Source organism: Coffea arabica, chromosome 9c, assembly GCF_036785885.1.
Source record: "Coffea arabica cultivar ET-39 chromosome 9c, Coffea Arabica ET-39 HiFi, whole genome shotgun sequence".
In the NCBI taxonomy this organism is placed as follows: domain Eukaryota; kingdom Viridiplantae; phylum Streptophyta; class Magnoliopsida; order Gentianales; family Rubiaceae; genus Coffea; species Coffea arabica.
Genome location: NC_092326.1, coordinates 4311640 through 4325470, shown reverse-complemented (window position 1 = coordinate 4325470; position 13831 = coordinate 4311640). Strand labels below are relative to the sequence as shown.

The 13831-nt window shown below is 33.5% G+C and overlaps 2 protein-coding genes across 2 annotated transcripts; one reads left to right on the top strand and one right to left on the bottom strand.

The window, feature by feature from the left end:
- Positions 1-3567: 3567 nt before the first annotated feature.
- On the top strand, positions 3568-6247 carry LOC113708655 (uncharacterized). Its single transcript, XM_027231208.2, has 4 exons — positions 3568-3987; positions 4646-5248; positions 5552-5636; positions 5715-6247. Exons 1-4 carry the CDS (start codon positions 3927-3929, stop codon positions 5896-5898), a joined length of 933 nt encoding a protein of 310 aa, XP_027087009.1. The 5' UTR covers positions 3568-3926; the 3' UTR covers positions 5899-6247.
- Positions 6248-6795: 548 nt separating this feature from the next.
- LOC113708656 (cold-regulated 413 inner membrane protein 1, chloroplastic-like) lies at positions 6796-10365 on the bottom strand. The gene is made up of 6 exons (XM_027231209.2): positions 10022-10365; positions 9475-9606; positions 8479-8574; positions 8292-8356; positions 7225-7294; positions 6796-7131 (listed from the first exon to the last, which is right to left on the bottom strand). The coding sequence occupies exons 1-6, from the start codon at positions 10216-10218 to the stop codon at positions 6966-6968; spliced, it is 726 nt and encodes a 241-aa protein (XP_027087010.1). The 5' UTR covers positions 10219-10365; the 3' UTR covers positions 6796-6965.
- Between the last annotated feature and the right edge of the window lie 3466 nt (positions 10366-13831).

Genomic DNA, 13831 nt, shown 5'->3' with positions numbered 1-13831 from the left:
CAATCCAAACGACAATAGTTATTTTTAGGTTAATTTCACTTTGTCCCTTCAAATTTTGGACGATTACCCACTTCAGTTCTTAAACTTCAAAATGGGACACTTAAGTCCCTAAACTTATAAAATGGGACACTTTAACCACCAACGACATTCAGGATTCTATCAACAAATTTTCTTAATCGGGAGGTATTTAGGAATTTATGGACTTAAGTGTCCCATTTTAAAGTTTAGGGACTAAAGTAGGTAATCGTCCAAAGTTTGGAGATACAAAGTGGAATTAATTTTTAGATGTAGCATGTGGTTAAACGCGAAGGCAAATGGATGTTCAACTTTTTAAATAAATGGAAGATTTAAGGTATATGGAAACATTTGTCATTTCTATTTTCTTTTCGCTAACTTCTATTAGCATAAAAAATCATGCGGCTAAAGTAAATATATCATTTCAAAAATTAGAAGATGAATAATTTATAGGCCAAAAAATAAACTCACAATATCCATCAAACCAAGTCCTTGATTAGTCAAAAAATAAAAGAATAAGAGTAGGGTTCGGGTGATTAATCACACAAGCAACTAAAAGAAAGATGCGGGGAGTAATGCTTAACATATACTGACTCAACTTTTACATGGAATTGCTCAATTAAGCATTCAGCCATAAGGCCATATACACAGGAAAGAAACTGACAACTGCTTATTAGACTTTGCTATCGTAAACTTGTCCTAATTGTGATATCAAAATACAACTTAATTCTAGTTTCTAAACCAACTTTGACACCAATTATAATCTAGTTACTAAATAATAAATACAATTCTAAAATTACTAAACTTCTAACAAGGCTTGGTTTCAAATATGACGACAATGTTTCCCTTAAATCAAACTCTAAAAACTTTCAGGTCCAACTTCATCTCTAGCAACAATCTTCATGCAAATTTCAGCCCCAATGTAGCTGACATGCAACTCCAATTTAATTTTGATCTTTATTTTCACCCGTAAATGTGAGGCAATTCAACTGCTATTGCTGCTTGACCAAAAATTTCATCCATATTAACCCATTCACCATTAGAGGTGATTCACACAATCTTTAAAAAATAATTTATGCGTTCTTTTTGAGTAAATTTTATATATACTGACAATTTATATGCTACCATGGTTAGATGCACGTCATAACGATTTCCCAATTATATAATTGTCAACGGATTCATTCACCCCACAAGTACCAACAATTTCTTTTGCATCCTCATTCACAATCAAATTAATGCACCCACTAACATATTCTTCTTCATCAATCACCCCAAACAAAGCATGCGAATCATTTGTTTCAACCATATGAAAAGTTTCACGAGTAATTTTTCATAATCAACAAACGCATCTTCTTCCAAATTAACTTTCCATGTCAAACCAAATTTTGATTTATGATTAGACTCATAATTATACTTCATCAAAATATAACAAAGATCTGACCAAAACTAAAGAGATGATTGAAAACTAATTAAAACTCTCATATAATATTCTTCAACCATGAATTTCTGCATTATTTTGCGAAATAACTTGGCCTTCCTTTTCTTATCATCTTTTGACAAATCATAGAAAAAATTGATTTTGAGAATTTCTTCCAAATTACGCCTTTTGAGATATTTCTCCATTGTTTTCTCCCATTCTAATATTTCGTCATACGTGCTCAATATGTGAAAATTTTTTAATTTTGTACTATTGATAAATTTTCTTTCTATGGCAATTCAAAATAATTTACATACCTTGACCAACAATATTTTCATTTTCTGCTTGAATTTCTTAGCCTCCCTACCTTTACCCTTGGGTCTTTTTCTTTTTTTTTTTTTTTTTTTTTTTATCACTGCACAACACCAACAATCTCGACAAAGTTCTTTTTTTTAGACCTCTGTCCAATTAGAGTCATTTTTTTCCTAATTATCAATCAATGAATGAGTACTCCAAGGCCAACCCTCATGGTCCAATCCTTCAATACTCTACTACAATCTTTGCACCTTTGTATGGCATAGATTTCTCTATCACAAACTCTGCATACCATTCAAGCACTACAGATACCTCAAGTAACTCTTGAACATAGGATTCTGATAGCACTTGTATGCATAAAAAATTATACAGCCAAAGTAAATATATCATGTCAATAATTATATCATTCGGCTATTTTGCCATCTTCTCAGAACATTGTGAACGTAACCTAATGCATTATGCTGCTATTAAACCGGCTGAAAAAACTGGAGTAAAGATCGTGATGTTTAATTACTTGAGAAAAAGAAAGTAAAAAATCGGATCTACTCATATTTGTTAGTGTATTCTTTTTTATTAGGATAAAGAGGATTTGATCAAATTAAGCTCCTTTTCTGTGTGTTCATTTTTCTTTTTATTGTTTAGTGGTATTGCAAATATGTTTAATAAATGTTATTAGGGCCTTGGGGATGGGAGGAGGGTTTTCCATGCTCTTTGTAAAAAATAAACCAGTGATATCAACAGAAGTTACAGAACGATTGCTTTAACATTTATTTAGTATTTCCATTAAATTACATACTCCGGTGTCTCCAATTAGCTTCTGTTTTAAAAAAAATAAAATTTTTTGAATTAAGAGAGTTTCCTGTTTTGGAATTAGCTGGCAATCTTCAGATGTAGATTGCTTTGCCATTTACGTATCCGATAGGCCATGGGAGAATAGTGCAGAAACCTTATGCAGTCGTTTAAATAACAATAACAAAAAATGTTGGATCACATAATTATTTTGCTTTGATTGTTAATTTTACATATACTGACAGTGTATACATTATCACTTCAAAAGACCTAATAACCAATATGCAAGATAACGGCTTAAGCCTTAATGTAAATGAACAAGTATCTAAAGATTTGCCTGTGCCGTTTATCGTACAAGACAAATAAATATATTTTCCATTAGGGTTTATCATTTTAGAGAAAGTATGCCAAATTGTGAAAAAAAAAAAAAAAAACAAGTGTTCCGACTCCTACACTAGACTTCAATTTTGGTGGTATTTGTTGGCCTGCAGGACCAGAAAAAGAAAAAGGTTTGCAGCTTGTGCACTTAATTGTTATTATGTTAGCAAGAGATCCAATTTTCGCTTTTGCAGCGCACACACAGAAAGGAAAGGTGTTGGATACGTTTTTCCTTTAGACAGGTTGCATCTATTCAAGTTCCTATGTTTGAGAGATCCAATGCGCTAGGGAGGCAGACATTTGAGAGCAAACCTTTTACCTTTTAGCATCATCTAGGGAATTCTACTTGGAATAAAATCTCTCTTATTTCTGTGTATCTGTCTCTGTCTTTACCTTTTGAGCAAGTCCTATAAACAGTAGAAAGATAGGCAGAAAAGAGAATAGAGAGTTCTATACCAGCAGCATCACATTCACGAGTTATAATAAATGAAAATGATGGTTCAATTGATTCTTTGTTTCTTTTTTGTGTTTACAAGAAATGGAAGAAAGAGTAGTGAGAACTGAAAGTTCATCCGAATACTAAGAAAAAGGTTTTTGACCATTGGAGTATGCTTGATTCTCCAATATGGTGGTATGGTGTGGATTCTAATATTCGATGAGCAGAAATACAAGAGACGTACATTCCAACCAGCTGATTCTTTAGCCTTTTCTGCTCATTACAACTTTTTCCCTATTTAGGCACCTCCTTGCTTGCAGTTTCCAACTACCAATGCCTCCTCTCTTAAGTTTTCTCATATTCCCCCAACACCAGCCTCTCTTTCACAGCCTCTTCAATGCAAGAAAGCTATGATTCTTTGTACTTTATTTATATACTACAAGCAGGAGATAACTTCTTCTTGACAAACATCAATAGTTCTTCTATCATTCCAGAAATCCCATATATGTCATCCGTATCATCTCAGCCTAAGAAGAAAATTTCAGAACATCCATTTGGAACTGCACCAGATACACTATGGATGCTGGAGTTTTTCAGCTTTCCATGTTCTTCCTACTTTGTATCTTCTTTGTTTCAGGTAAATATTTAGTTATCTTTTACTCAAATTGGGTGCATGGAATCATTTTCAATCAAGCATGCTTCTGTCTTATTGCTACATATGACTGCGAATCATGAATGTTATGTTCAACTGGAATTATTCTACAATACACCCTACATGCTCTTCATGATTTCAGCTTTTCTTTTTTTGCATTTGCGTTCTGTTACACGCTTTAAACCTGCTAGAAAACAATGAATCATATTCATGTTTTCGGACTGGAGGATGGCCATTATATAACAAGAATAAGTTTATAGAAGGCATACTAATCATTTTGTTTGGAGCACCATAACTCGTTAATTAATTGAAGTTATCAGCTAGTTCGTTTAATTCTCATAAATAGCGAAAACTTTTCCTGATCAATCACATCATAGCAATAGGCTAAAACTTAATTAAAACACACTTCACACTCTTAATAATAGGCTAGTTCGTTTACCGGCCCTTTTCTGCCCACAGGGGCATGACTTTTAACAAGACCGGACTTTATCAGAAAACTGGAAAAAGGGGAAAATCAGAGCGCTGGCTCTTTTAACATTTCTTGTCTTGGAATGGTAGCATGGAGCCAACCTGCATTTAAGGTCATCCAGAGCACAAATTCAAAGAATTAAAGAGTAATTGATGGTGGTTGTTTTGCCTTCAGATAAAACAACTGCACAGAAACCTCCTCTCAAAGCTCTCTTTCAAAGTGGAAAGCTGACTTCTGAAGAAAATGAGATTTTCTTTTCATCTTCCAATGCTGTTACTGAGCTAGATGAAGCTCCAGGAAACATTCCAATTGTCAATCCAACGACACCAACACCAACTACTCCGATTGTAAACCCAGGAAACCCCCCACAACCACCAGCCATGCCCGGACCAATAACAAATCCTACCCCAGCAAGCCCACAACCACCAGCCATGACCGGACCAATAACAAATCCTAACCCAGGAAGCCCATCACCACCCGCCATGACAGGACCAACTACAAATCCTACACCAAACACTAACGCTCCTGCATCAGCAGGGGGAGCTTGGTGTATTGCCAACCCTTCTGCTTCGCCAACTGCTTTACAGGTGGCTCTGGACTATGCCTGTGGCTATGGCGGTGCAGACTGTTCAGCAATTCAACCAGGTGCCAGTTGCTATGACCCAGACACGGTCAAAGATCATGCTTCTTATGCTTTCAATGACTACTATCAGAAGAATCCAGCTCCAACCAGCTGTGTTTTTGGAGGAGCAGCTCAGCTTACTTACACTGACCCAAGTAAGTTGACATTTGCTTGTGTTACTCTAATTGCAAACTCTAGTCCTAACTGCAATCATCTCTCCAATGCCCGATTGATACAATCAAAAGAATCTAATTCTTTTATTTGGAACACTCAAACACCTCTCAAACTCTAGTTAAAGCAGCAGGATGGCTTTTCAAACTATTCGGAAAACTAATTCCTGTTTATAATACTGCGAAAGTTACTGTACAATTACTATGTCATGCCCTTTATCTGGTTCTTTTCCATATTGTGATTGAGAAAAATAAAAGCAATACTTATGGAAAACTTGCCTCATATAGGTTACGGGAACTGTCACTTTGCATCAACATCTACCAAAACACCAACAGCGCCACCAACACCCATGACTCCCACTACACCACCCAGGTAAACTTTTTAGAGACAAGAACTTTTTCTGATTATGAGAAGCTGGCAAATGAAAGCTTACAAGGTTTGATTTTACAGCACAACTACACCTGTGAATCCTTACACTCCTCCTGGATCAAGTGGTTTTGGTTCTGAACCAACAGAGTATGGTTCTGAACCAACGGGTACCCCCAGCTCTGCGGAGATGGTAGCATACAAACAGCTGCAGCTCTTAATCATGACATGTCTCACTCTATCGTTTTCTGCAGCAATTTACCTTTGAACAACTGCAGTCGTAATCAGTTAATGTCTCAACATTGACAAGGCTATTCACTTGGCCGGCTCCAGACTTCACAAATATGCATGGCGGCCTGGGAATTTTCATGGCTTAATCATTTCAAGACCCTCATTTAGGTCAATGTTATGCTTCAACTTATGTATGCCTTTTAGTTCAAGGGCAAACAGGCAGATAGCAAGTAGAGGACCTAGTGGTTCTTTATACCTTCACATCTGAAGTAAATAAATATCTTAGATAAGAGGATCTAGTTCTAGGATTATATTAGTGAAGCATCATGTACAATGTCCAATCACTAACCAAATTCCAGAAGAGTAATAAACTATTCTTCCCACCATGTACATCGGCATTATCCCACCTACCATACATGCTAAGGGTATCTGCTGCAATACTTCTCTGGGGAGTATTTATGTACTAAAGAGAAAGATCTAATTAGAGGCACCGGAGCTTTACACCTACTATCTTCAACATTATTGGATAACAATTACAATCTCACAAGGTTCAACTTCTACGCTCAACTGCCAGTCAGCCAATGGACACTTATTGTCCATAAGGTCCAGAGAGCCATAAGAAAATCATGCAAGTGTTTCTTCAGATATGATAACAACAATCTTTTAACATGGACAAGTGAGAGTGGCAGTCCTTTGATTGTATGAGCAAACCTAGAGGCAATTGGCATAAATTTTTACAGCCCCTGCCATTCATTGTTCTTCTGTTTTTTCTGCTTTTGTATTACCCTGTAAATACAAGGCTCTTACTTCCAAGGAAGAGTCATAGAAACATCTAAACATTAGTTACCTGACTCAGACTTGCATCAAAACAGTAAATGGAGAAAACAGATTTTTATCATATAGTCAAGTTAATTACCTGTAATGACAGGCTATATAGTTAAAACTAAGAAAACATTAGATATAAGCTCCAAAATAAGCATTTTCAACATAGCGAACCAGTGGTCCAGTTACTACATTACAATTACTCATTGTCCATTGCTCCTGTATGTAAGTCGATAATCTACGGACACTGCTTAGAAGTCATGTCACAAACACCTATCGCAGTCAGATCAAGAGCAAGCATGGCACAACAACAATACAACTGATTGCTAATGAGGCAATGACAGAACCTTGGTCAAATGCTCTACGCAAGCTACCTGCCCGCGAGAAATGCTGGAAAGCCAGATAAGCCGCAATTATCAAGGAGATAATAACACCTTCCTGCTGTCCCCTGCCAGAAACAACCAAAAGAGACATGTACCAGTTTCCACAAAATGAGGATGCACTACAGACTTAAAAAACCCTTATACATACTTTTACTAACCTTAGGTTCATAACTTGGTAGGGTGCCACAATTACCAGAAGTAGTGCTATATAAAGCAACTCAAGTTCCCCTGAAAACAAAAAAAAAAGTATCAACAAATCCTCTAAAAGTAATGCAGAGAAAAGTCGACTGGCTTATCATTTACTTGAATCTGATTTGAACAATGTCCAAATCTATCATTGCAGTATATTTTAATATTTGCGATCTTATTATGATGGGCTCAGATCAAATTGAGATAGATTTGATCTAATTAAGATGTAAGCTAATAAGTATGCAAATGAAATATCTCTCCAGTAGCAGAAATTATGTGGAGACTGTTTAAATTTCACTTGTACAAAAAAATACATGGCATGAGGCTTCTGCAATAGGTGTGCAGCGTATCCTCTATAGGCCCACGGATATATGACCTCCATTGTCAAAATGAAGCAACATTATCACCTGATTTAGTTGCATCATTATTCACCAAGGAAATGTAATCCATACTATTTTTTCTTCAATTTGTCTTACTTCTAGCTCCAAGTCCTTCTCCATAATCTTCAAGTTCAAACTTTTATTAGTAATTTTTTAGATCCAGACATTCATGCTGTCCATCAGATCCAAATTGTGTCTGGACCTTTGCAAAATGTAGCAAAACAAAAATCTGCGTTAAAAATGCCCCTGACAAATAGAATCAAGCATCTTATATTTCAAAGGTTAAACTTTTTTACCAGGTCATAGTTAAATCCCTTCAGTCATTAATGCAAAATACACCATCAATTTATGGATAATACTACTGCAAACTTCTAATCTTCACTTGTTAGTTTCTTAAATTTGAGGTTGAATAGAAACAACATCGTAAATTTTCAATAGAATACCCCAAAATTAAACAAATTTGATGTACCTCAACTGCCATAATAAAGAAGGATTCCATCTTGTTCACAGACTTCACTTAAACCACCTTAAAAAGTGCCTAACAGAAACTACCTATAGAGCCACCAGAAAATTCCAGGGAAATCTCCCGAATCATCTAAATAACATACCCATACAAAAGAAAATAATGTATAAGCCAGAGAACAAGAATTACTTACCTGGGATGGAGAAGAAGAGACGGACAAGAAGAGCCAAGAATGCAGTCCAATATCCATACTCCCCCCTGCACATCAACTTTCTTTTACTTCAGTAAGACTGAAACTTAATAATCAAATAATTTCAAATTTAGATACACACAATGACCAATGTAAAAAGCAGGATACAATCTGCTAAAGAAGAGTTAACCTGATCCATGAGACAATGCTGTTAGGAGCTTGTAAAGCGAACAAAGGAACAAGAAATGACTTGTGAATAGGAGTGCCCCTGGAAAGCGTTAGAATTCTGCAAGGAGAATTTTAACCATGTAGTGGGATTCACAAAATAAGTTGGCTAGTGCATGGCACTTGGCAAGAATAAAATTTTGTTGTTCTCTTGTAACTGAAGCAAACAAATTTGTCATCCATATTAGAAATGAAACTACATTCTACAGGAGATTCACTAAAAAAATCGCCTTCCACTTTGAAGAGTAGCCATGCAATGGACTTTTCAGAGTGAAGCCCAAGGAAAATGCATTAACAAAAGACAAAAGAACAAATATTGAGAGCTACTGATGAAATCCTCAAAAGAAGATAGCTTTCAAGCCTATGCAAACACTAAACACAATTGTTCTGCTTTTCCTCATCAGTTAAAATTAAAAACCACATTCACAACAACATAACCGTGTCATATGCACTCCAATTTGATTGCATGTTTTGATGAAATGTACATCTTTGAGAATGCACAGTGCTCACACGTAACTTTATTCAATTAAACTTTCAAATTCATTTAATATCTAACACTACCTTTCTCTTCGATTTCTTAATATATATATATATATATATATATATATATATATATATATATATATATATATATAGGCACCAAAACCAAATTCTAGCAATATAATAAACAAAATTTTCAATCCAATTTGCCACTAACGACACAACAACAAATTAATTTGTTTTCACCTTAATCATCAAAAAAACTATGCAATATAATAAACAAAATTTTCAATCCAATTTGCCACTTACGACACAACAACAAATTAATTTGTTTTCACCTTAATCATAAAAAAAAACTATCTAATTCCAAATCTCACTTCATCCGGTCATCAGGATTCGAACTTCATGAAAACTCAATTGGACATCTAGTCTCAAAAATCCACAATTAACAATCAAAACAAAGGTGCAAGGAAAAGTTTACGCAGTACAAACAGCAGCAACCCATTCGAGATTGGTAGTAGTAAGAGAGGCAGCATAGCAAACTGCACTCAACCCGTGACTCCTTTTCTTCTTCATCATCACATCCACAACCTTTTTGCCATTTTCCGAAACTCTGCATCACACAAACAAAACAAACAGTTATAGCATAATCCCAAGAATCCCCAGTCAAAACCGACCAAAAAAAAAACTTAAAAACTCACAACCAAACTAAAACTCTGCATCAGATAAACAAAATAGCCAAAAGTAACCCAAGGATCAGCACCAAAAACCCACAAAAAAGAGTCTTACAAATTTAACCCTGATTACACCACCAAACATTGGAACACCACCCCAAGAACCCACAGCCAAAAACCCACACAAAATCTTGAGACTCTTTTGCAATAAAACAAAATCTCTGCATCGGTTGCATAAACAGAGTTTTCAGCCACGATTCAACAGCAAAAACCCACAAAAATCTCATAAGTTCAGCCTTTGATCACTCAATCATCTCTACGCAGAGAAGCATGCAGTTCTTCATGTACTAGTACCTTAAGGGATTAAAGCCAAGAAAAGTAGAGGCGGGCTGTTGTTGCTGATTTAGCTGAAGAGTGTGAGAATACTGTTGACGGCGGTAAGAGCAACAAGACTGAGGAACCTGACACTTCGTCTTCAAAGTGGCCAATTTTTTGTTCGGGAGAGACAAAGAAAATGCAGAGGAGGTCGCAGAAAGAGAAAGGGTCCGCATTTCTTCCTTCTCGTTCTGGTCGCTGCCGTCGTCTTATTATTTTCTAGCTTTGTTTTGGTTTGATTGCTTCTTTCGGCCTTCGCCGGAGGGAGAACTTGGTTTTGTTGGAGTACTAATTAATTTGGGCCGTTAAAGATCTTTTGTTTTTTTTCAAATAGAAAAAAGAAAAAAGAGAAAGTAAACTTAAAATCAACTGTCTAGATCGGGCCACCCAATCCTCGCTCGATCCGGCACACTAATAATGTAATTATTGTCACGCCAGCAATGCAAATGATCCACATGATATTTTATCGGGATAATTGCAGAAACCTCCCCTGAGGTTTCTGACGTTTGCACTGACCTCTCCTATGGTTTGAAAATTACACTGACCTCCCCTGAGGTTACTAATCCTTTACAAATTTAGTCCAAACGATTAAAATATTATTTTAGGGAGTAAAATTAAAATTTTGTTTTGTACCAGATTTGCTCTTTGTACTACATATCCAATGAACGACAAATTACTATAAATTAATTAACAATTAATAAACTTTAAAGAGTATAGTTTATAGGCAAATATGCATTACTCATTTAAAGTACCGGCTCTTTATGGGTATTTTACTTTCAAACATTTAATTTAATACAAATATTTACGCTCAAATACATATTTGTGTTTACTTTCAAATATTTAATTTTTATTAAATACAAAAACTACCAATCTCTCTTTCGTAAAAATATTAATATAACACTTTTTCAATTTTAGTTACAAATATTTATATATTTAACATAAATTAAATGATTCAGAATAAAATACTCATAAAGATCCAATACTTTACTCATGTAATGGATGAAAGCCATAAAAATTAATACTTTATGGGTCTTTTTTTAAAAAAAATATTTATTTTATATTAAATAAATAACCTACCAATTTTCTTTTTGCAAGAATATTACTGTAACACTTTTTGAATTTTACTAACAAACACTGATATATTTATCATAAATTAAATGTTTGAAAATAAAATATCCGTAAAAAACCGGTACTTTAAATGAGTAATGTGTGTTTGCCTATAAAGAACCGGTAACTATTTAAAGTACTGGTTCTTCAAGAGTATTTTACTTTCAAACATTTAATTTAATACAAATATTTACGCTCAAATACAGATTTGTATTTACTTTCAAATATTAATTTTTGTTAAATACAAAACCTACCAATCTCTCTTCCGTAAAAATATTAATATAACACTTTTTTCAATTTTAGTTACAAACATTTATGTATTTAACATAAATTAAATGATTCAGAATAAAATGCACATAAAGAGCGAATACTTTACTCGTGTAATAGATGAAAGCCATAAAAATTAATACTTTATGGGCCATTTATTTTTTTAAAAAAATATGTAATTTATATTAAATAAATAACCTATCGATTTCCTTTTTGAAAGAATATTACTATAACAATTTTTGTATTTTACTTACAAATATTAATATATTTATCATAAATTAAATATTTAAAAGTAAAATACTCGTAAAGAACTGGTACTTTAAAAAAGTAATGCATTTTGCCCATAAATTATACTCCTTAAAATTTATTAATTGTTAATTGATTTATAGTACTTTGTCATTCATTGGATATGTAGCACAAAGGGAAAATCTAGTACAAAATTCTAATTTCACTCCCTAAAATAATATTTTAATCATTTGGACTAAATTTGCAAAGGATTAGTAACCTCAGGGGAGGTCAGTGTAATTTTTCATCGCGGTGACATGCATATTTACAGTAGAAATTCAGAACATGATAAAATGGGTGATGTAAACTAACTGGCTTAGGAAGATGACCATGAGGTGAAGAAGCATAACATACATGTCCGAATGTAAATCAGGTATTTTGTAGTAAAATTCAAACGGCGTGTAGTAATATATCCTTTGATCTAAATGCGAAATTATCGCCAATAGTTCAATTGGATGCTTGATAGTGTAGGTTAAAATAGGAGTAATGTAGATATCAGTAATTGATCAAAAAAATATGTATTAATGTATACTTTGCTTTCTGTAAAATGTTATGGAGGGGCTTCAAAATGATTTTAATGCACAAGCATCATAGTTTGAAAAAGGACCAGCTTGCCTTCAATAAGTTGGCCATCAAGAAAGGATGTTGAATCTTTTTAAACTATGGGTTGGGTGTTAGAAACCAATGTTATCCCTTTAGAGTTGTTGTATGAGGGGGGCAAACATCATAGTTTGAAGAGGGGCAAATAAACAAAGCAAATGCCAATTTTCTTGTCTTCAGGGTTGTAAACATGCACCGTTTGACGAAAAAGAATTAAATACAATAATTTCTGCAAAAATGTAACTAGTAGGATTTCTATTTTTTTTTAAATATTGGTAAAAGATTTGAACACTAAGCATGGTTTGATTTTAAATCAAGAAGATTCTATAAAGGAGATTTTGTACTCCCTTTTAGATATTATATTCTCGAGCTAAATTTACCATTGAATGGTGAAAAAAGTGTTTATATCTTTAAATTGTAAAAGTTTTAATGACTTAAAAAACAAAGTGTTTTCATCATCATCATTATTAAAAAAATATAAGTTGAGAGAATAGTACTTTAAAGGGACTAAAAAGTTGTTCTTGAAGATGTCAATCGAGCTTTTTGAACCAGATTTCAGCAATCCCAAATTCGACTCACAAGTTATATGCATTTTTGAGGTTCGAATTTTCGAACTTCGATCTCATATTAAAATGGGTCAAATTCAGCTCACACTATTATATGAGTTTCGAGTTCAAATCAAACTTGGCTCAGATTCATAATTATATATCATATATATTTTATAATTATGAATTAATACAAATTTATATATAAATTATTAACATTTTATGTCATAATATATACTAGTCTTCAAAGCACACACTAATGTGCGTGCTACTAATAGAAAAATATTTGTGAAGTATTTTGAGTATATTTATTGAAATCATTTTTAAGAAAATTGGTTTTATATTTTGAAAATATATATGTTAAAAATTCAACAAAATAAAATTTATAAAAAGAAGTTTTTTGATAGTTATTCATAACCATAATTGGTAGTTGCTAATTAAAATTAAGATTTACTGAATAAGTTGAAAAATAGAATATGAAAAAATACATGTTACTTGGTAAAAAATCATATTGGTAGTGGGTAGTTATCAAAGATAGATAGATTTTTGTTTATACCAAAAGTTTCACCATCATCAAGGGTAGTTTAAGAAGTATACAAAGTGACAAATTTTTGTTTACCTCAAACCCCCTCTTTTTCCTTTATAAATCATATAGATAATTATAAATTATAGATATTGTTATATATATTTTACGCATATAATTATATTCATATATGGTTGGGCTTTAATTGAGTTTGAGCCTAATATAGCCCAAGCTCAATTCACATTTAATTCGGATCTAATATTTAGGTTCAATCTCTATCCAATTCAATTAAAACTTAGGCTTAATGAGTTTTTTTTTTTGACCGAACGTAACAAGCTTGGATTGGTTCGACTCCATTGACATTTCTACTAACTAATAGGCATTTTGCTTTCAAGCATACAAACATATGCAAAGAAGACAATAAATGAGGTTGAAATTTAGAAGAATCCAATTTGAAAAAGC

Bases quoted from the DNA above. Each gene is read 5' to 3' on its own strand.
- LOC113708655 (XM_027231208.2), top strand. From the start codon at position 3,927: ATGGATGCTGGAGTTTTTCAGCTTTCCATGTTCTTCCTACTTTGTATC. The intron at 5,249-5,551 runs GTAAGTTGACAT...TGCCTCATATAG, and splicing joins GCTTACTTACACTGACCCAA to GTTACGGGAACTGTCACTTT. The intron at 5,637-5,714 runs GTAAACTTTTTA...TTGATTTTACAG, and splicing joins ACTCCCACTACACCACCCAG to CACAACTACACCTGTGAATC.
- LOC113708656 (XM_027231209.2), bottom strand. From the start codon at position 10,218: ATGCGGACCCTTTCTCTTTCTGCGACCTCCTCTGCATTTTCTTTGTCT. The intron at 9,607-10,021 runs GTACTAGTACAT...TGTGTGATGCAG, and splicing joins CTTGGCTTTAATCCCTTAAG to AGTTTCGGAAAATGGCAAAA. The intron at 8,357-8,478 runs GTTAACTCTTCT...GTTGATGTGCAG, and splicing joins AGCATTGTCTCATGGATCAG to GGGGGAGTATGGATATTGGA.